Source organism: Heteronotia binoei, chromosome 7 (assembly GCF_032191835.1).
Source record: "Heteronotia binoei isolate CCM8104 ecotype False Entrance Well chromosome 7, APGP_CSIRO_Hbin_v1, whole genome shotgun sequence".
NCBI classification, from domain to species: domain Eukaryota; kingdom Metazoa; phylum Chordata; class Lepidosauria; order Squamata; family Gekkonidae; genus Heteronotia; species Heteronotia binoei.
The window spans coordinates 58,202,139-58,226,874 of NC_083229.1; the positions used below are offsets into that span (position 1 = coordinate 58,202,139).

At 48.5% G+C, this 24,736-nt stretch overlaps 1 protein-coding gene and 1 non-coding gene across 5 annotated transcripts in view; both read right to left on the bottom strand.

The window, feature by feature from the left end:
• TRIM55 (tripartite motif containing 55) overlaps positions 1-7,450 on the bottom strand; it is a 42,394-nt gene extending 34,944 nt beyond the window's left edge. For 2 of the 4 annotated variants that reach the window (XM_060243696.1, XM_060243697.1), the window contains exons 1-2: positions 7,120-7,449; positions 6,343-6,515 (exon numbers count right to left, since the gene is read on the bottom strand). In XM_060243696.1, the coding sequence (XP_060099679.1) occupies positions 6,343-6,515; positions 7,120-7,287 (341 nt within the window). In that variant the 5' untranslated portion in view covers positions 7,288-7,449. Of the gene's footprint in view, positions 1-6,342; positions 6,521-7,119 lie in introns of all 4 variants that reach the window. The other 2 variants (XM_060243698.1, XM_060243695.1) reach the window with 2 other exon arrangements.
• Positions 7,451-24,260: 16,810 nt separating this feature from the next.
• TRNAY-GUA (transfer RNA tyrosine (anticodon GUA)) lies at positions 24,261-24,356 on the bottom strand. The gene is made up of 2 exons: positions 24,320-24,356; positions 24,261-24,296 (listed from the first exon to the last, which is right to left on the bottom strand). It is a non-coding gene; the product is annotated as a tRNA-Tyr (tRNA).
• Positions 24,357-24,736: the final 380 nt, after the last annotated feature.

Below are 24,736 nucleotides of genomic sequence, written 5' to 3' on the forward strand. Positions count from 1 at the left end.
TGTCTGTGTTACTTTGAAGAAGTTGGCAGCAACTTGTGAGTAGAGAGGCCAATCCCTCGCTTCAGAGTTCCCAGAAACAGGGTGGTGGTGGGGAGGGAAACATCTGCTGAGCACTTAATTATTCCCTATGTTGAGATCGATTCTCATAGGGCGTTTTCGCACTGACCTTAATCAGCAGCGACGCCCCTCTTCGCCGCGCAGGATCTGCGCGGATTTCGCACTAACTGCCGCGGAGCACCCAGAAGAGCCGGAAAGTCCCGCGGCTTTTGCGGCACAAACGGAAACCGCCAAAAACCAGTTTCCATTTGCGCCACAAAAGCCGCGGGACTTTCCGGCTCTTCCAGGTGCTCCGCGGCAATTAGTGCGAAATCCACGCAGATCCTGCGCGGTGAAGAGGGGTGTCGCTACCGATTAAGGTCAGTGCGAAAACACCCATAGGGTATAATGGGGAATTGATCTGGAGGTTTCGGGGGCTCTGGGGGAGCTGTTTTTTGAGGTAGAGGCACCAAATTTTCAGTATAGTATCGAGTGCCTCTCTCCAAAGTACCCCCCAAGTTTCAAAACGATTGGACCAGTGGGTCCAATTCTATGAGCCCCAAAAGAAAGTGCCCCTATCCTTCATTATTTCCTATGGAAGGAAGACATTTTAAAAGGTGTGATGGCCAGAACTCCCTTGGAGTTCAATTATGCTTATTACACCCTTTGTTCCTGGCTCTGCCCCAATGTCTCCTGGCTCCACCCACAAAGTCTCCTGGCTCCACCCCCAAAGTCCCCAGATATTTCTTGAATTGGACTTGGCAACCCTAGCTGTGGGGTTCTAAATATATTTTTGAAGGCAAAAGTATACTGCCTCCAGCTCCATTCTTCAAATTCCTCTCCCAAAGCTATATTATTATAGTACCATGGTACCTAACATAGCGACTTTGGTGAACACCTTTCCTCATGCCCATCAAATGTCTTTAAAAAGTGGGCCGCTCCAAGTGGAGCTTTTGTCCAGAAAAGGTTCTTATTGGCCACTGGAGAGCTGATTGTCAAAAGCTGACAAAAATTGCTTTGGCAGGAGCTTTCACCACAGCACAGTGATCTTCACTGCATGCCTGAAAATAAGCTGTGTGTAAGCAAGAAAATAAACAGTTTGTTTATTTAAAAAGCATCTTGTTAAGCGGAGCTTCTGCCTGAAATTCTGAAGAGTTATTATTAGAGTTATGCATAATCTCACTCTCTGCCATTTTGTGGCTGGCTCCACCTCTTGCAACAGTCATTTTGTTTGTGTTTACCACAAATTCCAAAGATGCCCTTACTAAGGGCCCCTTAGGCTTAAAAAGTTTGGGCAGCCTGGTTGTAGAAAACCAAAATACAAACAGTCTGCATGGATATGCAGTCATGCTCTTCATTCTGAAGAGCAAAATAAAGATTTTCTACACCAGTAAGTGCAGATAGAAAGCAACTGTCAAGCTGGCATAAAAAATAAAGACTGGACTGAGTATGCCCCAAAAATCTGATGAGACTGGAAATGAGCAATATGTTACTGGACCAAACCACAAACAAGAAAGGCTAAAAAAGTTCTATTTTTAAGTTTTGCCATCTTGTATTTCATATATGTATTTTAGCTGTGGTTTTTAGTTTGGTTTATGATGCATTTTTATTGTGCTGTTTTAATTGTTGGTATCCCTGATCGAACAGTAAGGTGGGATATAAAATGTCAGCAAAATAAGAAAGTCAAATTAACTGGATGTTGAACCGAGGGACCCTCATCCCACAGTAGCAAGTTTCAACCTTTCAAGGCATTAAAGAAGTAGGTCCCAAATATGTGACGTATTTATTTTAATATTTATACCCTGCTCTTTTCAGTATTGCTATCAAGCAGGGCTTTTTTTTTTTTTTTGGCAAGAACACACAGGAACATGGCTCCGGCTGGCTTGGCCAGGGCTCCAGCTCAAAAATAGGTCTCCAGCAGAGGGAAGCACTAGGCAGCTATGCTCTCCCAGACTACACACTTTGTCCTCTCTGCAGCCTCCAGTGGGCTTGTGAAGAGAACAAGAGATGCAGAGCTGTCCACGAGCGCCCCCTCCCAGGAGAAGCTGGACCTGCCACTGCCTGCTCTGCCGCACATGGCTCTCTCTCTCCAGCTGTGTTTTGGGGAGTGGACAAAACAAGGCCTCTCATTGGGCTGTGTGAGGACATACTTCCATGAAATGCAGCTGATGGCACTGTTCTGTTCTGTGTCAATATGTGGAAAAGTAACCTGCTGAATGGTTGATGTCACTTCTGGTGACATCAGGGGGTGTGGCCTAATATGCAAATGAGTTCCTGCTATCAAGAATTTCAGCTGCCTCCGATCACAACCATCTTATGACATAGCCTCCTTTCTTAAAGAATATCTTAGAAGTCAGTTACAGCTCATCCAGAAAAGTCACAGTGGCTTCAGAATAGATCCTCTGTAGCCAAAACAGTCAATGTATGGCTGCAGAGTAGCCTGGAAAAAAAACATACTGTCCCTTTACTAGAGGCTTAATTAAATGTTATTTACCTCCCTGCATGAAGACTTAAGCTGCCCATTTCCACACATGAAACTTCTATTAAATGGACCAGACTCCCCCCAACCCGGCAGGCTAAGTTGGCAACCAGAGACAAAGTAAGCTTCCCTTAGAAAACAATCTTAAGCAGGACTACTCAGAATCCTATTGAAATCTACTCAGTCAGGCTTACTTCCAGGAAAGGCAAGAAGCCTCTCTTCACCCTGTTTTGACTTTGGATGATTTGCTGTCCCACTGTCAAATCTCATTGGCTCTGTAGCACCATCACAATGCTAAAATGTACCGAGTCACTCTGTTTTAGCTTCAAGATAGCATCCTGTAGCCAGAGAGATTTGGTTATGTGATGGCATTTGATACCAAAACAGGGTGAAGTCATTGCTGCCTATCCTTAGTTTTGCTTAAAAATAGAACTGGAAAAATGGGGCCCAGCAGTTACAAAGAACCAGCTGCCACCAGTGGTAAATGAACCGACATTCTGCACCATTTTCAGCTTCTCCCATCAACAAGAAATTAGAGACACACCTGTTTGGAATAGGAAGGGACAGTTCAGCTCAGACCTATTTATAAAACAAAGTGGGGGAATCCCATGGGCAACTAGCATGGTCAGCTACCTGCTACATGGTCTTTTCTGACAGTACCTTTGCCTCTTTGAGAGTGACCATATTTGAAGCTACTTATGAATATGGGTAACTTTCTACATACAAAACAAAAGGAGTAGGGGAGACAAAGTTCTCCTGGTTACATGTTCTACACAAGTATCAGTGAATAATTTAAATGTATGACAATACAATGATTTATTTATTTATGGGATTTGTATCCCACCCTTTCCACCAAAGTGCGCTCAGGGTGGGTTACAACATAAAATCATACAATAAAATACATAACATAATAGATTGTCTCTAAAAAGCATCAATTTAGACAGATAGTAAGATGGCAAGCATTAGTTCTTTGGGTCTGAGCAGAAATTCAATAAATAAGTTTGTTCATTGATAATTTTAAGCCAGCAATTTAGATAAACAGTGTAAGGCAGTTTGAGCAGATGTAAGCAGCTCTGAGCAGTTTTAGGCAGAAAGGGCCAATTCTGTTGGATGTCCACTACCACAACTGAAAGCCTGGAAAATAGTTCTGTCTTACAGGCCCTGTGGAATTTTAACAAGTCCCACAGGGCCCTGATCTCTGTGGAGAGCACATTCCATCAGGCTGGTGCCGAAAAGGCCCTGGCCTAGTTGGGACTAGACAGACACCTTTTGGGCTGGGGATTGTTGATTGGCCATTCTTAGGACCCTTTGGGGAACATATGGGAAAAGGCAGACTCGCAAGTATGTTGGTCCCTGGCCATTTAGGGCCTTAAAGGTTAAAACCAGCACCTTGAACTGGATTTGGAACTCTATTGGAAGCCAGTGCAGTTTGCAGATGACTGGCTGAATGTGTGCCCACAAAGGCCTCCCAGACATCAGGCTTGCTGCTGAGTTCTGCACTAGCTGGAGCTTCCAGATCAGGTTCATGGGTAGGCCCACATAGAGCGAATTACAATAGTCTAATCTGGAAGTGACCATTGCATGGATCACTGTAGCCAGGTCTTAGGATAAAAGGTAAGGAACTAGCTGCCAAATCTGCCAAAGATGGGGAAAAGCTGATCTGGCAACCACTGTGACCTGGGCCTCCATCGATAAGGAAGCATCCTGTGTCACACCAAGACTTCAAACCCTGGATGTCAGGGCCAACAATGCTTCATCCAGGGCCAGGAGCTGAATTCCTTTATCCATTCCCTCATGGCTCAGGTACAGGACCTCCATCTTCGATGGATTTAACTTCAGCTGATTCTGCCACAGCCAACCAGCCATGGCTCTCAGTGCCCGGCCTAAGATGCCTGGGGCCAAGTCCGGTTAGCCATCCATTAACTGATACAGCTGGGTATAATCTGTGTATTGATAGCACCCAAACCCAACTCCTGAATTAGCTGGGTGAGAGGGTGTATATAGATGTTAAATAACATCAGGAAAGGAATCACTCCCCGAGAGACCCCACATTCCAATGGGAATCATGGGGAGACCCTCTCTGCTAATGCCACTCTCTGTCCCTGGCCTTAGAGGAAGGAAGAAAGTCATTGTAGGGCAGTCCCCCAAATCCCCACATTGGCAAGGTGGTGGGTCAAAAGATCATGGTCAACCTGAGGTGCTTCATGTACTGAGGCCTAGTAGATGATCACAACCAGTAAAAGAGATGGTAAATCTGTGAATGGACTTCATAATTTCGGATTAAAAGTGTGATTGATTTCTTCAGACAAAAAACTTACCTCCACACAGAAAAACAGCTGCCAGGGAAGACTCTACCCTAATAGTCTCTCCCTGGTAGCTTTCTAATGTGCAGGCCAGATTCACATTTACCACCTCGTCTGCTATTCATCAGAACTAGGTCTGAGGTAAGGTCTTCCATATTCAAAACTTCCTAACTAATTAGCCCATGCAAAAGGTGCCAGCTAGCAATGTGTCACTACCACAAACAGAAAGCAGAAGAAATCAAAGAGCAACAAGCCAGAATATACAATGGAACAAATACTGCAGAGATAAACTGAAAATTCTCTTTAGGCTTAATCCTTCTTCAAAACTGTACTATAGAGAGCTGCCTGATCTTGGTTACAATCCTGAGAACTACTTTAAGAGAATCCCACAGTTGGTATACACCTACTTGGATTTTGATTCCCCCCCTCCTTTAAACTTTACATCTGTTATTCTCAATGCTAGTGTACTTGATGTTTGATTTTCAAAAGTTCTTGAATATTGTGACATATACAGAGGAGGAAAGTATACAAATAAATCAGTGGAGCCCACTCAGTTTGCTGTCTTGATAGGCCACAGCATGTTTTCTTTCTCAGCTGTGTGCCTATTAAACCCCTTGATTTGCCTGAGTGTGGATAGAAAGAAAGGCCGCTCATGGATGAATTAATTGTAGGTTCACTCTTCAGATGTGGAGGGCAAACACTCATGCCATTTTGAGTGTTGCTATAGAGCCAGTAATTCCACAAAACAATAAACCACAAGTGCCAACATTCTGTAACACCCAGAGAGGCCTGTGTGGCATCCAGTAGGATGAAGCCCCTCCCTATCAAAAGCACTCACTTCTTTTAAGGCATATCCTGGCTTGTATCAACAGTTTAAGAACCCATGGCCCAGCTACTTTTAACTAGGAGCAATGGGCTCTGATCCAGCGGGGCCTGCTGCTGAGTCTCCCTGTTTTCTTCTTCTGTGTGTGGTTGGTTATGTTTCCTCCTTCACCCAACTGGCAAGAAGAAGAAAAAAGTTGGAATGGAATACTCCTGGGGCATGGGCAGCAGCAGACAACTTCTAGGATGAAAATTCCTAGAGTGTCCTAGGTAGGAATTCTAGCCTTCAGGTCAGAACTGGGAATTCTCCAGAATTACAGCTCATCTCCAGACTAAAGAGACCTGTTTTCCTGGAGCAAATGGATGCTTTGGAAAGTGGACACTCTCGGCTTGGCTTCGCGAACGAAGATTTAAGAAGGGTGCAATAGTCCACGTTTGCTGCAGGCTTGCTGGTGGCTGACAAGACCAATGTGGGACAGGCAGGTCCGGCCACAGCGGCTGTAGGGAAAAGTCTGATTTAGGGTTGGACACTATGGCATTGTAATCTATTGAGGTCGCTGTCTTCTCCAGACTCCATACCCAGATCTCCAGGATTTTTCCAGCCTAGAGCTGGTAACCCTACCCCCTCATCACCTGGCACCCCTATTTCCATAGCAAATACAACTAAGTTAGAACCAGCATCAGAAGAGGGAAGTTTGTTACCTGGTAGATTCTTGTTTGTATATATCAATGATATTTTCCACCAAAAGATTCCTTTGAAGACCATACACACCATGTCTGTCCAGAACCACTTCGTGTCTGCAAGAGGGGCAGCGGAACCGACCTCCCGATGCTACAGTAGTGCCTCCTCTGGTTGGCAGGTATGGGTTTGAGGCCTGTTCTTGCCAAGCAATAAAATCACATCTTTGTAAAGCCAACTATGAATTCTTTCAATTCTTTCCAATTATTTTAAGTGCTCTCATTTTGGCATCATAAGATCAAAATCATTCTGAGTAAGCCATGATCTGATGTTTCTGCACATTTACTCCTGCACATTTACTTCAGCAGACTTTGGATCAAGACCTTTAATACAACTTACCTTGGATATGGAAGCAAATTCTATCCCCCAAATACACAAAAAGTTAAATAACTTCCAATACCATTTGTCCAATGCTTGCTAGCTAATAATAAAACAACTTATGCTTGAGACAAAAATTGCCATTTTTAGAGGTGTTGGGGAACAACAGGAATGGGTTTATGTGTTAATATCTCTGAATACTTGAAATAACAATTCCATCTACATAAATAAATAGGGACATTTCCAAGCGTAAGGGATCAAAATAAATAACAAAGACATTCTCTTTCCAAATTAAATGTCTCCTTATTTTTCCTTGTAAGAAAAATCTTGTTTATTAAACTAACATAAAGAATGACTTCCTAATTTTATAATATATTACTTTATACATTTTCAATCCATTTTAAAAGACTGAATGAACCTACCTGGAAGATATCACTGGCGCATTTTCTGCAGAGGTTGTGCTGACAGGGAAGGATAACCACCGGCTTGGTAAACATTTCTAAACATATGGGACAAATCAGTTGCTTCTCTAAGTTATCCATAGTTTGTTGCTCTTTGGAAAAAGACTTGTAACTAAGGGAGGTGCTCATCTCCTAGCAATTTCAAGGAGCAGAGGCTCAGAAACAGGGTGCTGCTGACCAATTTCCGGATTAGGTCCCCCAAAGAATTCCAAAGCTTGTGTGATCAGATGTTCTTTGAGGTTCTTTCCCTGGAGGACATTGTTTAAACTGAGTGAAGGGAGCTGAGTCTATTTTAGAAGCAGAACGTCATTGGTTACCATACTTACTTTCTCCATATATGCATCTGACACAAGGACAAATTTAGACAGGTGACAGCTCACTGGGGTGAGAGATCAACATTCCTGACTTTAAGAAGGAAGGAGTGCAAGGGAAAGGGAGAGACACTGACAGTTGCCACTGAAAGATATGAACCACTCACTGTTGAAAAAAGCTGGCTGGAGAATGCTGATCAGTTCAGCGTTCAGGCTTCACTGCAACAAAAGAAAGCACAAGGCCATGGGGAGGGGGAGGGGAGACAACTGGCCTGTTGCCTTTAGTTAGCATAAAGTCCTCACCAGCTCTAACCTAGCAAAAGTAGAACAATCTCTTTCCAAAGTATTTTTTTAGTTTTTGTGGATGTCGAAAGAAACCAAGCTACAGCTGGCAATTTCTTATAAAGAACTGAGGTGGGTGAGTGCTCCGATGATAACTGAAGGAGGAAATTAACAAGTATAGAAATGAATGGATAGATAAATGTTCCTGAAGTCAACCAAGATTTCTGAAACTAGGGCCTGTCCTGCAGAACAAGACAATTCAACTTTAACAGCAGATTTGGGGATGTAATCCAAGGTCAGTGAGTTGCCAGTTCCTTTGTTTATTAATGTGCTTTTATCACAATGGGAGTGTCATTTGGATTTTCTTTCTCAGATGTTGAATTATCTTAGACCATCTTTACCGAATGACAAAATGATGCAAGGAAAGGCAAGACATCCTGATGTTCTTTGAATTTTTAAAATTAAATCTTAAAACTAACTGATCATATGGTTGCCAACCTCCAGGTGGGGCCTGAAGCTCTCCTGGAATTATAACATCTCCAGACTACAGTGATAATTTCTCCTCAGGAAAAATGGCTGATTTGTAGGATGGATTCTATGGCATCACTTCACCACTGAACTCTCCCCCCTCCTCTCCCTAAAACTTGCCCTCCCAAGGATCTACTTCCAAATCTCCAGGAATTTCCCAATGCAGTTAGAGAGCCTAGCTGAGAAAAACAGCTGTACCATTGTAATGTACTGGGAGACGAGACGTGGTAAAGGCATTGGTCTTTAATAGCTGATACATTACAGAACTGGGAAACACGCGGCCGGGTCCGCTAATATATACATGCACCCCGGATCAACCCCCCTGCTGGCCAGCCCAATCCTGGCCAGTTAAACTTCCCGCGCTTGGTCTTGATTGGCGGTGACTTTTCCCGCGCTGCGCCAGGTAACCCGAGGACGTCCCGGCTTGCGCGGCGCGGGTGCAGAGTCCGATACTCAACACTCCTCCCCCCTTAGTTTAAACCACATAGTCCCGGAGGTACGCCGGTGCTCTCCGTTCCCGTGTCGATCTCCTCGGGGTCGCGCTTGGTGCGGAGGCTGGTTCCGTTGTGGGCGATGCTGCTTCTGGCTGCGGGATGTTGGGGTCTGTTTCAGGCTCTGGCTCTGGTTCGGTGTCTCTGGGGGCGTCATAAGTGGGTAGTTCCTGTATTGGCGAGCGCCCTTCCGGACCTTCGGTTGCCCGCGGATCCCTATTCCCTACCTCCTCTGTTTCTTCGGGTAGGGTGCGGCGGCGCAGCTGATCTATGTGCCGCCTTAGTACCTGGCCCCCCTCGGTGGTCACCTCGTATGACCTGGAACCTGTCACCCTAAGGACTCTCCCCGCGACCCACTCGGGACCGCTTGCGAAGTTCTTCGCGTACACCGGGTCACCCGGAAAGAACCCCCGCACCGCCTCCCGGACCTCTGGGGACCCGCGGACCTCGGGGGCCCGGTCGGGGTGCAGCCTGTCTAGGCGTGTTGTCAGTTTCCTCCCCATAAGCAGTTCTGCGGGGCTGGATCCCGTTATCGGGTTTGGGGTGATCCTGTTGTGGAACAGGAAGGCTGAGAGGCGGTGGTCCCAATCCCCTTGTACTATTCTCCCCAGTGCTTCCTTGGTGGTCCGCACCATCCGCTCTGCCTGGCCGTTGGTGGCCGGATGGAAGGGTGCGGATCTTATGTGTCGTATGAGGTACCTCTCCGTGAACTCCCGGAATTCCCGGGAGGTGAATGCAGTACCGTTATCCGTCACCAGGGTGTCTGGGATCCCGTGCGTGCATAGGACCCTCCTGAGTGCCCGGACGGCTGCTGCTGTGGAGGTTGAGGCTACTGGAATCACCTCCAGCCATTTTGTGTAGGCATCCACAAGTATAAAAAAGATTTGGCCCTGATACGGGCCTGCAAAATCTAAGTGGAGGCGGGACCATGGTCGCCTGTTAGACTCCCATCTGTGGACCGGGGCTGATGGGGGATCGGGCCGGGATTCTTGGCAGGGTTGGCACCTCCTCACCCACCCCTCTATCTCCTCATCCATGCCCGGCCACCACACATAACTACGGGCCAGGGCTTTCATCCTCACGATGCCCGGGTGGGTCTCGTGGAGGTCTTCCAGCACCTGCTTGCGCAAGGGGGGGGGAACCACCACCCGACTGCCCCAAAGCACACACCCCTTGTGGGTTGATAGCTCGTCCTTCCTGGACGCGAATGGCCTGAACGCGTCTTCGACTTTGCCTGATGGCCACCCCCTCCCCACCCAGTCCCTGACCCGTGCCAGGATGCGGTCCCTCCCTGTTGCCCGAGCCACCTCCGCTGCGTGCAGGGGGCGCTCGGGGAGCGATTCAATGAGCATTACCCCATGTGCAGGGGCGGGATCCGGTTCTGTCGTGGGGAGCGGCAGGCGGCTGAGGGCATCGGCGTGTCCCATGGCTTTACCCGGGCGGTGGATCAGTTCATACGTGTAGGAGTTCAGGAACTGGTTCCACCTCAGGACCCTCTGGGATAGGATTTGGGGGGTCTGACGGTCAGGAGCTAGGAGGCCCAGGAGCGGCTTGTGGTCCGTGGCGATGGTGAAACGCCTACCGTAGAGGTAGTCGTTGAACTTGTGCACCCCCGCCACGATCGCCAAGGCCTCCTTGTCAATTTGAGCGTAGTTCCGCTCCGCTGGAGATAGAGTCCGTGAATAGTACGCGACTGGCACTTCCCTCCCGTCCGGGAGTTGGTGCCCCAAAACCGCTCCTACTCCGTAGGGGGAGGCGTCGCAAGCTAGGATCAGGGGTAGGTTTTCGTCGTAGTGGTGAAGTACCGCGTTAGAGACCAAGAGGTCCTTCACCGCTTGGAACGCCGCGGCTTGGCGTTGGCCCCAGACCCACGGGGCCTGTTTATCCAGCAAACGGTGCAACGGTTCCGCTACGGCGGCTTTGTGCGGTAGGAACGTGTGATAAAAGTTCAACAATCCTAAAAAACTCTGTAGTTCTGCCTTGCATTTGGGCGCAGGAGCCTGGACTATGGCCCTGGTCTTGTCCGCCGTCGGGTGTATCCCCGCCGCGTCCACGGCGAACCCCAGGAACTCCACTCGCGGGACCCCTAACAAACATTTCTCCTTTTTGACTCTCAGCCCCGCCGCTTGGAACCGCCTGAGGACCTCGCGCAGGCGGCAGCAGAACTCTCCTTCATTGGGGGCGGCGATTAAAACGTCGTCAAAGAAGGGTTGAACTCCGGGGATCCCTTTAAGGAGAGAGTCCATTATGCTCTGGAATATCCCCGGAGCCACACTGACCCCGAACTGCAGCCGTTTAACCCTGAACGCGCCCCTGTGGGTCACGATCGTCTGCGCCTCCGCTGTCTTAGCGTCGACCGGCAGTTGCTGGTATGCTTGTGCTAAGTCCAGCTTCCCAAAAACCTTCGCCCCGGCTAGCGCTGCTAGGACGTGGCTGACCACCGGGACTGGGTAGGGGTTGTCTTGTAGCGCCTTATTGATCGTGCACTTGTAGTCAGCGCAGATCCTCACCTCCCCATTGGGTTTGACGGGCGTTACTATGGGGGTTTCCCATTCCGCGTATGTTACCGGTTCTAGGACGCCCTGGGCCGTTAGGCGGTCCAGTTCTGCCTCTATTTTAGGCTTAAGGGCGAACGGGACGCGCCTCGCTTTAAGCCTTATGGGCCTGACCATTGGGTCAATCGGTAGGGTGATGGGCGGACCCTTATAGCTCCCCAAAGACCCATCAAAGACCTCGGGGAACTCATGGCAGACCCCGTCGAAATTGCTTGCCTGCAAGTGGTCCACCCCCACCAGCTGGATCCCCAGGGGATTGAACCAAGCCAACCCTAGAAGTGTGGTCAGTTGGCGCTTGACCACTAGGATGTCCAGGGGCCCTCTGAAACCCCTTCTTTCCACATGCACCCGGGCCCACCCCACGATGTGTACTGGGTTCTTCTGAAAGTCCCTCAGTACGAAGTCCGCTGGCCTCGTTTGAAGGCGGCGGTGGGGGCATAGTTTCTTGAGGGTTTCCTCCGAAATGATGGAGATGGAGGAACCCGAGTCCACTTCCATGGTGCAGGGGGCGCCCTCGATTAGGACCGACATTTTGACCTTGTCTGGGGCCGATAGGGGCAAGTTCAATACCTGCAGAGTGGTGGATGCCGTCGTGTGGGTGTCCAGGGAGTCGTGATGCGCTGATGGTTGTCGGCGGCTGTTCTTGGCCCGGCAAGCCCGAGCGATGTGGCCCGTCTTTCCGCAGCTGCGGCAGTCCAGGTTGCGGTACGGGCAGTCCCGGCGCTCGTGGGGGTCGCCGCAGCTGGCGCATCTGGGACCGGTGGTGGCGGTGGCCCTCTCCGTCGCTCGCTGTCTAGTGGGGGCCCTTGTGTCCGTTCTTTGGGGCCGCCGGAGTTGAAACGCTTCTTCCTCTGTTCGGTCTTCTGGCTCCGTTTCCCCTTGGTGGACTGCTTCACCTCGTGGCTGGCCGAACGCCTTGGTGGCCCTCTCGAAGGCCGTTGCCTCGTTGAAGGCTTGTTGTAGCGTTAGCTCCTCCTTCGCGAAGAGCTTCTGCTGCAATCGCTCGTCGCGGAGGCCCCAGACGAAACGGTCCCGCAGGGCTTCGTCCCTTTTGTCAAAGTTGCAATTTCCGGCGATCTGCCGAAGGGCCGCCAGGTAGACCGCCGCTGTCTCCCCCGACTTTTGGTCCCTCTTGTGGAAGAGGAATCGGCGGGCGACGATGGACGGTTGGGGTGAAAAGTGGCCCGTGAGGAGCCTCACGACTTCCCGGTAGGTCCTCTCCGTCAGCTTAGCTGGAGCGGAGAGACCTCGTGCGATCTCGAAGGTCTCTTCGCCACAGACGCTCAGCAGGACGTCTCTCTTCCTCTCGTCATCGTCGATCAGGTTCGCCCGCAGGTAGCACTCGACCCTTTCGGTGTAGGTCTCCCATCTCTCGGGGTGCTCCGGGTTGAATTCCGCAAGATGGCCCGTCGTTACGCTCGAGTTCGCCATGGTGGCGGCGGGCTGCCCGATCCTGCGGTCTCTCGCCTTCCTCGTCTCCGGCCGGACCTATCTAGATCCCACCTTCGTCGCCAGTGTAATGTACTGGGAGACGAGACGTGGTAAAGGCATTGGTCTTTAATAGCTGATACATTACAGAACTGGGAAACACGCGGCCGGGTCCGCTAATATATACATGCACCCCGGATCAACCCCCCTGCTGGCCAGCCCAATCCTGGCCAGTTAAACTTCCCGCGCTTGGTCTTGATTGGCGGTGACTTTTCCCGCGCTGCGCCAGGTAACCCGAGGACGTCCCGGCTTGCGCGGCGCGGGTGCAGAGTCCGATACTCAACAACCATCATTAGCAGGCTTGGGCCCCAGCTGTGCTAAGACACATCCATCTTCTTGGCCTTAAAACAACTCTAGCTTCCTTATTGATGGAATATGATAAAGCTGGGGGTGAGGCGCTTGAGGGTTAAATTCCAGTCATCCAGGTTGCTCTTTGGCCCTAGAGAGCTTGTCAATGTGCTGCTGGTATGTGGCTATAAATTCCACACACTAGGGGAATTTACTGGAGGAGGGGGAGAGAAAAGAGAAGTTTTACTGTGGTCCAGTCATTCTCCCTTGTCCTAACCTACCTCACATGATTGTTGCAAAATGGGTGGAGAAAGGTAGAACCATATACTGCCCAGAGATCCATAGAAGAAGAGTGGGATAAAATGGAAAGAACTGGATGTCTGATGGACCAAGCAAGAACGATTTCTTAGCTTATTTGTTCTAGATTTTTTTTCTTATATAACTTGGGTTGATCTGGATAGTGTGAAGAAAGACAAAAGGCGGCTTTTTGTCTGGAGGGTGGTTGTGGCTGTCAGCAGCTTTATTTATTACAAGGTCATTGATTCTTTGCTAGATATTTCATGAAAACAATTGACGTTATGCATTTGTATTCTAACCTTGTTGTAAACACCTTAGCAGGGCCGACGCATGGGAGTAGGCCAAGTAGGCGGCTGCCTCGGGCGCCACTTGGCCTAAGTGCGCCATGAGGTGGCCCCTCTCCCCGTGCCCACTGCCGCCACCCACCTCCTCCTTGTGTCCACTGCCGCTGCCTCCCCAAGCACTGCTGCCTCCTCCCTGTGCTTGCCACTGCCGCCCAACTCCTCCTTGTGCCTGTCGCCACCTCCCTGAGAACCGCTGCTGCCTCCCCGTGCTCGCCCGCCACCTCCCCCCATGTGCCAGCCCCCCCCCCCCAATTCTTCTGAATGCAAAGTGCCCAATGTGATTATGTCAAGTAGAAGCTGGGGACATTGTATTGTGATGCTATGGTATTTGGGGGGAAACTCTATAGTTACCATAGAGTTTTGCTTGCCCAAATTACCAGAGCCTCACTGCGTGACATTCCTGGCATGATGATTTCACTTCCACATGATGTCATAAATCTGTAGGTATAATGGTATAAATCTGCAATTCTTCATCATGCTGGGGATGTTGCGCTGGGTCATGGCTTTTGGGGATGGAGCTTCCCCCACCTGCCAGCAACAGGCAGGAGCCCATGAAATCGAGGGATCCCCCATTCCCACCTAGGCCACGTTGCTGGCATCACAAAGGAAGTGACATCATCACACCAGCAACTTCCAGGTGACATTCTGGTATTTGGGTGAAAACACTATGGTAGAAGCATATTTTACCATAGAGTTTCTGCCCAAATACCATAGTTTTCCCCCAAATACCAGAGTGTCATCTGGAAGTTGTTGGTGTGATGATGTCACTTCCTGTGTAATGCTGGCAATATGGCCTAGGCTGCCTTCTTTCTACTGGTAAGTCCCCCCCCATCCTCTGCCAGAAGGGACCTGGAAACCCTAGATCAGAGCGCCAATGGTGTTCAGTTTCCCAACTTGCCATGAAATTCACCTGGGTCAGTCACTCTTTCTCTTGTTCTAACCTACCTCCCAGGGTTGTTATTTTGAAGATAAAACCAGGGAAGGGAGAGCTAGGTGTGTTATTCTGATAAAAGTGTGATGGATAGAATACCAGCTAATGGGAGTGATAGATGAGCAAGAAGAGGTTGTTGTCATTGAACAAAGAACCAAGGAAAGACCTTCACAACTAGCAAGTGAGGGGGTGATGGAGGTAGGGTTGCCCCACTCTGGCTTGGGAAATTCCTAGAGATTTGGGAGAGTTTTATGGGAAGTATGGAGAGGATGGAGCTAGGCTTATCAGGCCATGGGTAACAACCCAGAGGGCCACGGAAAAACAGGAAAATACACAATAGATATACCGTGGTCTAATTACTAATAATGTAACTTGTAATATTCATCACTAATCAATCCAATCTCAACACAATTCATTCAATACATAGATATTTCATATAACAATCTTCCAGTAAAGTGCTTGTTTCAAAATAAGGTGCTTGTGTCAAAGTCACAACATCTATTGTCTAGCGATCAGTTGTAATAGCGGGAGATCTCCAGGCCCCACCTGAAGTTTGGCAACCCTAGGAAGTGATCCCATTAACCTGAGATCACCTGTAATTCTGTGAGAACTCCAGGCTCTACCTGGAAGTAGGTAATCACAGATGGAAGTGGAGAGTGGCCCAGCCACAATTACACAGGTATATTGATGCGCATTCGGGATGGGAAAGCCTGGTTTGGGGTTGACAAACTGGGTGGCCCTGAACGGAACCTTCAAGCTGAACCCCTGAGCAAAGCCTGCCCAAGCTGAACCCCAGTGTATCTACACCATCCAAAAGTGACACAAGTGCAACCCCTTGCTGCATGCAAACCACTTCCAGGTGGTGTTGGGTACTTTCCCCAATGCATCTGTGTTACCCAGAAGTGATGCGAGTGTGTCAATCAATGCACTAATGTCACTTCCAGATGATGCAGGCGCACCAGGGCAGTACTTGACACTGCCCAGAAGTGGTGTGCATGGGTGGGGTGGGGTGGGGTGAATACCCAAACCAAACTGTGCAGAAGCTCAGTGAGTGTTCATGGAAGACTCCTTCCCCAACCTTGGTCCAGAATTGAACCTAGGACCTGTGTAGCCACCGCACCTGTCAGACTTTGGTCTGCTACCCATAGGAGGAATCATATACAAGTGTGGTACTGTCTATATCTTTCAAGCAAAGGAGAACTGAGACAGTGGACTGTAAAGTACCACCTTAAAAGAGTGATGTGAAATAACATTCTGATTGTGAAAGTACTACCTTACAAGAGTGGTGTGAAATAACTTTTTTATTTTTCTACGGACATTTAATGAATTTTGGTTTGTGATAATAATATAATTGCATCATTATGAAAGAGATTGCTTAAGCATTTATTTGCAACATAAAAATGCAGTGGTTTATTTATAGTGTTTGCTAATCCCCAGGTGGGGGATGGGAAACCCCCCCCCCTGGTTTGGAGGCCCTTCCTCTGCTTCAGAGTAATTAAAAAGTGGGGGAAGGGGAAGGAAATGTCTGCTGGGAACTCTATTATTCTCTATAGAGACTTATTCCCATAGAAAATAATGGAAAACTGATCTGCGGGTATCTGAGTCTCTGGGGGGCCTGTTTGTTGAGATAGAGGCACCAAATTTTCAGTATAGCATCCAATGTCTCTCCCCAAGTTTAAAACAAAATTGGACCAGGAGGTCCAATTCAATGAGGCCCAAAAGAAGGTCCCTTATCCTTCATTATTTCCTATAGGATTAAAAAGGTGTGCGGTCCCTTTAAATGTGATGGCCAAAACTCCCTTTGGTGTTCAATTATGCTTGTCACACCCTGTCATGAACTCAGTGGGTTGCTGCCTGTGACTCACTCTGCCTTCTGGAGGATCCTTCTCTCAGCCACAGAAGAAGAAGATGATTATATTGGATTTATATCCCACCCTCCACTCCGAAGAGTCTCAGAGCGGCTCACAATCTCCTTCTCCGGTGGTCTGGTCAGTGGGTCGGTCCGACTACTGGGTATAGGCTCCTCCTCCTCATCACAGGGTCGGGTCTTCCAATTGATCCGGAGGGGGGAGTGGCCTATACCTCCCAGAACTCTCCAGTTTTTCCCCGGCCCTGCATGAAGCAGGACGGTCTTCTTCCGAGCGCCTTCGGAGAAAAGCGCAGAAGATCCGGACGAGCAGGAAAACGAAGGCCAGGAGCATAGGGGTTGGTCCCCAACAAAACCGGCAGAGGGGCAAGCTGCTAGGGCTACTCGCGAGTAGACCCGTTTGACAGACGGCAGAGCCCTCTAGAGCTCCGTTTCCTCGCTGACGCGACCGAAACAGAGCGGGAGAAAAGCGGCGCAAAGCCGCATGAGCCCGAAAGCTGCAGCGCGGTAAGTCACCCCGCAGCGGGAAAGAGCCTGGCACGGTCGGACTAAAACCCCGGGAAGAGGCACTGCGCAGGCAGTACTGCCTGGAGCCCAAGCTGCCTGGCAGTGAATGCATGGCAGAGGGGAGAAACCTTTCGCGGGGGCAGTTTTAAGGGTCTGAGGGAAAGGCACCTTTAGGCCCGACAGAGGGCGCAGTGAAGACATGCTGCCCTCCATTTTAAGCTCTTCCCGCCCTTTTTTATTGCATCTACTTTCACTTCTGTTTCCAGTGACATTGGAAGGCAGCGAAATGGCGGCTAGCTCACAGAGCACCTCTCCCAGTGAGTTTGACTTGCCTCTTCTGTCAGGAACTCTGAACCCTCAGCAAGAGGCTCAGAATCCCGACCTTACAGGGGAGGATGCCAAGGCGAATTTACTGCAATGGCTTAAACAAGAAATGTTGAAAGAGTTGGGGCAGGACCTCCGTAACGTCTGGACTCCCCTGCTTCCTCGATGAAGCAAAAGAGACAAGAGGGAAGGAAAAGAGGCAGAGATCCCAGCCCTAGTGACCCTCCGGAAGGACGACCTAAGGGCAGGTCTCATTTAGGCTTGGATTCGCCTCTCCTAAGTTTGGCTGAGGAGTCGGAGTGCTCTGATCAACAGTCAGATAGGGAGGAAGGCGAACTTTCAGATGAGGAGGAGCAGCCTGATACTGTGCAATCTAGGCTTTTCCCCCTTGAATACTATTCAAAGTTGCTCCCTAAGGTTTTAAGGACCCTTAATTTTGTGGCTACTCCTAAAGAAAATGAGGAGCTGGATCCTGACCTTCCCACAGGCTCAGGGGAAATGATGCCAAAACTGAGTAGCGCTCAGACAGGGGTTCCCTTGCCAGCTGCCTTTTTTGCTATGGTCAAGGCAGAGTGGAAACGGCCGGCTAAGCCTAAGGCCAACCAGCAGGTCCTTTCTAAACTCTATTCCCTAATTCCACAGGCCACTAAGAGGCTAAAGTTGCCAACAGTGGATGACCCTCTGACTAGTCTGATCTCTAATTCGATCCTGCCTATGGACGCAGATGGTTTACCCAAGGATCCATGTGATAGGAGAATAGAGCAGGCTTTGCGCAAGGAATTTGAGGCGACAGCCTGGGCTATCAAAGCAGCCACAACATCCTCTTTGTTTGCCAGAGCAATGTGTACGTGGGCTAATAATTTAGCAGCAGCGGATAGTGGAGCTCCTAAGGAGTTCAAGGACGAGCTAAAAAAGATTGCCTTATCTGCTGCCTTCGTGGCAGATGGCTCATTGGACACCATGCAGCTAGCGGCTAGAGCCATGGCATGTGGCGTGGCGGCTAGATGCAACATTTGGCTTCGGAATTGGGAGGTCGATACTGCAGCCCAGGCTAGGGTGGCAGCAGTACCCTTTAAAGGAGCCTTGTTGTTCGGAGAGGGCCTAGATAGGTATCTCATTGAGAACAAGGATAAAAAGAAGGTCCTACCCTCCAAGGGTAAAGAGACAAAACAGAGGAAATCCTTTCCTTCCTTTCGAGACCCCAAAAAGTCATCTAGACCAGGTCCCTTTCGTTCCTTTAGAGGAAAGTGGCAACAGAAGGGGCGTGATTCCAAACCCTACTATTCTGGGAAGTCAGACCAGAGTTCTAAACCCCTTTAAAAAAAAAGGGGGATCCCAATGACTATGCCTCTCACCAGCCGACAGGGAAAATAGGGGGTCGTCTCTCTTTGTTCGCAGACACCTGGAATAATTCGATTCAAGACAAGTGGGTACTGGAGGTGGTGGCACAGGGCTACGCCATAGAGTTCCACTCCCTCCCCCCCAACCACTTTCGTTGGGTCCCGCGGAAGAGGGATTTGATTGCTCACAGAGCAATGCTGTCGGCCATTCAGCACTTGGTGGATATAGGGGCGGTGGAGCCTGTCCCAATACCCCAACAGGGCGTGGGAGTTTATTCCGTAATATTTTTAGTTCCAAAGAAGAACAGGGAGTTCAGAACCATCCTGGATCTGAAATGGCTCAACAAGTTCGTTCTAACGAAGCATTTCAAAATGGAGACCCTACGGTCAGTGTTTCTAGCCATTCAGCCACAGGATTTCCTAGCTTCCTTGGATCTATCCAAGGCTTATTTACATGTTCCCATTCGGGAATCGCACAGAAAATTTCTGCGTTTCTCCTACGGGGGGAAACATTTTCAGTATCGGGCCCTACCATTCGGTCTGAAGTCTTCGCCCCAGGTGTTTACAAAAATTCTGGTGACCCTGGTGGCGGAGCTGAGACTGCAGGGAGTGGCCCTTTTCCCTTACCTGGACGACATTCTGGTGAAGGCGGGGTCATACCAACAATGCCTGGAGGGCATTCAACAGACAGTGACCATGTTACGCTGTCACGGCTTTGTTGTGAACCTGGAAAAGAGCAATCTTCTTCCCTCACAGAGGCTAGTGCACTTGGGGGTGGAGATAGATACAACTGTGGACAGAGTCTTCTTGACTTTAGAGAGACGGGAGAAGTTCTGTCTTCTGTTATAAGGGGTTCTGCAACAACGCAGGGTGTCGGTTATGACGCTAGCGCAGTTGTTAGGGATGATGGTCTCCTTTCAGGACCTACCTTTTTGGGCCAGGTTCCACTCTCGACCCCTGCAGTTGTTTCTCCGTCCGTTCCAGGACATTATAGGGAACAAAATTCCCAAACTGGTGATTTTGCCATCAGAGGTGTCAACCCAGTTACAGTGGTGGCTGGATCCGGTTCGCTTTCTTCCGGGTCATCCGCTTTGCGAACCCCAGAGGGTTTGTATGACCACAGATGCCAGTCTATGGGGCTGGGGGGCTCACTCACAGGATCAAATGATCCAGGGACAATGGGAGCCCCACGAGATGAAGCGCAGTATCAACTTCTTGGAACTCAGAGCGATTTGGCTAGGGTTGCGAGGGTTGCAGGCAGTCCTGACGGGTCGCCATGTCCTGGTGAAAACGGACAACTCAACAGCCAAAGCGTACGTAAATCGACAGGGAGGAACCAGGGTGAAATCTCTTCATGCCGAGGTGAAGGTTCTCTTCGAGTGGGCGGAAGCCAATCTCCTGTCGATCAAGGCGGTTCATGTTCCGGGGAAGGACAATCTGTTGGCGAATTGGCTCAGCAGACGTTTTCTGGACCAGACGGAGTGGGTGTTGCACAGAGACACCTTCAGTCTGATAGTGGACAGGTACGGTCCAGTGTCGGTGGACTTGTTTGCCACGGCAGAGAATTGTCAGGTGGACAGGTTCTTTGCCAAAAACAGAGACACAAAAGCAGAAGGAACCGATGCGCTCAGTGGCGAGTGGCCAGCGGGACTGTGTGCCTTCCCGCCCATTCCTCTATTGCCCAGGGTGATACAGAGGGTGGTGGAGTTAAGGGCAGAGATGGTGCTGGTGGCTCCTTTCTGGCCAAGACGGTCGTGGTTCCAGGAACTTCTGAAGTTGTCGGTTCAGCCCTCTTGGCGGCTCCCGAGGAGGGACGACCTTCTGACTCAGGGCAACATGTCTCATCCTCAGCCAGACCTGTTACAGTTGACAGTTTGGAGGTTGAGCGGTTGCAGCTCGAGGAGCTAGGTTATAACAAGAGGGTGGTGGACACTATGTTGGCATCACGTAAATTCTCCACTAACAGAGTGTATAATACCACTTGGAAGGTTTTCTCTTCGTGGTCGACCCAGCGGGGGTGGGACCCGATGACGGTGAATGTTAAAGGTGTTCTTTGTTTCCTACAGGAAGGGGCAGACAAGGGGCTTTCCACTAGCACACTACGGCGCCAGGTAGCTGCCATATCTGCTATCCAAGGGGTGCGGGGGCGTAAGGCCTTGTCATTGCATCCGCATGTTAGATGCTTTTTGAGGGGTACTGCACTTCTTAAACCTCCACAGGTGCACAGGTTCCCCTCGTGGAAGCTGAATGTAGTGCTGAATGCCTTGTGTGGGCGTCCCTTCGAACCCATGGCTTCTTGTGGGATTAAAGAGCTGACATTTAAAACGCTCTTTCTAGTGGGCATCACCACGGCACGGAGAGTGTCTGAATTGAGGGCCCTTTCGGTTTACAAGGAACTCTGTGTTTTTCATAATGAGAAGGTGGTACTGAGACCAGACCCATCTTTCATCCCTAAAGTTAATTCTGTTTTTCATAGGTCTCAGGAGTTGGTTCTCCCGAATTTTTGTCCCAATCCTAAGTCTCCCAAGGAAAGGGAGTTGCACTGTCTAGACGTTAAGAGGGTGCTTAGCTTTTATATTGAGCGCACAAAAGACTGGAGAAAGTCTGATTCCTTGTTTGTTCCTTTCAGTAAGAGGTCACAGGGACGTCAGGTTTCCACTTCCTCTCTTAGCAGATGGCTGCGGGAATGTATTGTTCTGGCCTACAAGGCCCAAGGTCAAACCCCTCCAGATGGGATCACGGCTCATTCTCTGAGGGGTGCTGCAACATCAGCTGTGTATAGGTCCTTTCCGTCCTTGGAAGCTGTGTGTAAGGCAGCGACTTGGAGGTCGGTGCATACCTTTACCAAGCACTATAGGGTAGATAAGTGGGCTTCGGCGGAGGCGGCCTTTGGGAGGCGTGTGCTGCAGCATGCACTCTAAACAGGGAAGCCGGTCCCGCCCGGGGATGTACAGCTTTGTTACGTCCCAGTAGTCGGACCGACCCACTGACCAGACCACCGGAGAACGGAAGATTTGTATCACTTACCGTGAAGCTTCCTTCTCGGTGGACTGGCAGTGGGTCGGTCCGGCCCGCCCTTTGGAGGTTGAGCGGCTTCCTGGGTTTTGGAGATGGATTCTGGAGCTGGTTTCCTCTCTTGGAATACGTTGCAGTTTCTATGTTTTGCAATGCTCTGTTTCAATCTTCCATTTTGTATGGTGTATTGAAGCATAATAAAACTGTTCTCCTCGTTTACTCGTTTTCTGTATGTGAATGGGGAGGTTTTGGAAGTTATTTTTCTTAGGGGGATGCGGCTTGGATACAACTGGAGAGTTCTGGGAGGTATAGGCCACTCCCCCCTCCGGATCAATTGGAAGACCCGATCCTGTGATGAGGAGGAGGAGCCTATACCCAGTAGTCGGACCGACCCACTGCCAGTCCACCAAGAAGGAAGCTTCACGGTAAGTGATACAAATCTTCCGTTTACCTTCCTCCCCCACAACAGCCTGTCCACCCAACCTGACTCTGTGAGAGAAAAGAATGCAGTTTCACAGCCCACAAAGTTTATGTATCCATCTCCTCATACAATCCCTGGACACTGATTGGTTACAGCAGGCACCAAGCATTGTGGGGATTGTAGGCTGTGTCTGCTTTCTACTCCCACAGTGGTCTCTAGGCCTAGGCCTTCCAAGGCCTTGTCTCCCAGTCCTGCACAGATCATGACAACACCTTTGCTCCTGGCTCCACCCCAAAGTCTCCTGGCTCCACCCCCAAAGTCCCCAGATATTTCTTGAATTGAACTTGGCAACCCTAATGAGTGCCTAAGTGAAATTACCTCAGTGTGGGAGTACTGAAGTATTACTACAGGGAAAACATCATTTGCTGTCAAATAATATCCTATGGATACTAGTTCCAAACAATAGTTAGTTGCGAACAGAGATACATCAAACATACTTCTAAGCAAAATTTACATTTGAACTGGTTCCTGATTGAAGTTCTCAGCAAAATGCTGAAGAAATACCATTTCTTTGGCTAAGTGTAGGTGATAATTCTGCTTGGGTTCCATGACCATCGGATAATCTCACTGCTTATGTTTCAGTGCTAGGCACTGGTGTGTTTCTTTCTGTTTATTAGACACACAGATCTCTCAGAACTTGGCACTTGTTCTGAAGTTATTTTTAAAACGACAATTTCCCAGATCACGTCTGGCATGTGAGGCCTAATCTTAGGGCAAAGCCATCTGTGCTGTTATTTGGTAATACTTTATCACACAACTGTACAAGCAGAATGGATTGTGTCTACAAGTTTCAACCAGATATCCACTGCACTTACTGTAGTAAACTGTTCCTGCTTATGTTCTGTGCATATAATTAAATACATTGGCTCCTTTTATTTGACAATAAAATAATTAGACCTTTGCAGAATATTTTCTACATAAAGTATGTTTTACACACTGCTTAACATTAATGAATCATTATGAGAATGAAAAAAAGAATCAGTCTACAGATGTTATGTATTCTTACCTGAATTTATATGTTCAGAGACAAAAGTGGATTAACTCAGTGAAAAGAGGCCATGTTGATAGGAAATAGTAACATGCCAAATAAGAATTTCAGAAGTAAATCATTTTGGAGGCTAAATTCTGCCAGAAATGGTTTCAACAATGTTTTAAAAAATATCTGCTTTATTTTAAATATAACAATAAAGCACAGTGTAATGGTATTGGTTGCATTTACTACTCTGCTTGTGATATGTGTGAGTGTACATGCACCATACAGTTCACAAGAGAGAGAGCTAACACACACACAAATTTCTTGAGTGACAGATTCCTTGCTCTTACTTCCCTAGGATGACTTCACAAACTTCAGCTTGTCTCACAAAGTTTTACATGTCACTGTGCAAAGTTTTAATTCTGGCCAAATTGTTGACTTTCCCCTCATTATACAACATTCTGGAATGTTGGTTCAGTAGTGTAGTGGTAAGAATTTTTGGCCAGGACCGGAGAGACCTGGGATCACCAATGAAATCAGCCACTTATAAGTCCCTCTGCCTATTGGAAAACAAAATAATTATATTCTTTTATATGATGTATGCATGTGATATATCCAGTAGTTGTGTGCAGAATAATCATGGGGAATAATAATTTGCTATAAATTGGCCGCAACGATTAGTTAACAATAATAATAATAATACTTTTTATTTATATCCCGCCCTCCCGCAAAGCAGGCTCAGGGCGGCTCACAACACGTAAATACAATGTACAGTAAAACCATGTACAATAATTACAATTTCAATTATAAAATCATCCTTAAAATCATTAAAACTTACATTAAGATTAATATTATGGTTGTACATGAAACAGCAACTTCGGCACAAATACAGCAGAAATTGTGATTACAACCTCAAATTTTTAATTATCTTATTATATATATAGAAAAGTATTCCGCCTCCCCCTCCCCTGCTGAATGTGTTAACAGAACATACTGCTATATTTCAATTGAAAGGAGAAGCCCAGAGTAATCGTCTGTTTTCAATCTGCTTCTAATATTCTTAGCTGTAAAAGAACAGTCTCCTTCGAGCCGGAATCGAACCAGCGACCTAAGGATTTCCACAGAATGTTGAAGGCTTTCTACAGTCCTCCGCTCTACCAGCTGAGCTATCGAAGGAACACGTAAAATTAATTTTCCGAGAGCAACTTAATAGCTCTCAGCTGAAGAGACTGTGAGTATCTATATAATTTTATTTGAGAAAGCTATTCGGGATTTTGGAAACAAAATGCACAAAACCAGCCCCGTATTCAGTAGTATTCCAAAGCAGCCGGATTGTGCATCCGAACAAAGACTGGAGAAATCAAATGGAGGCGTGTGCCTGTTAAATGAGAAACCCACACATTTTACAACCGAGCAATCTTAAAACTGCAAAATAAAGTTCATGAGGCTTCTCTGACCGCCGGGGCCTCTCCGCAGGCTCCCACAGGACTTTTCTTCAGCTCAAAGTAGGAGTCAAGTTGAACTTTTAAGACCAAGAAAGTTTTATTCAGAATGCA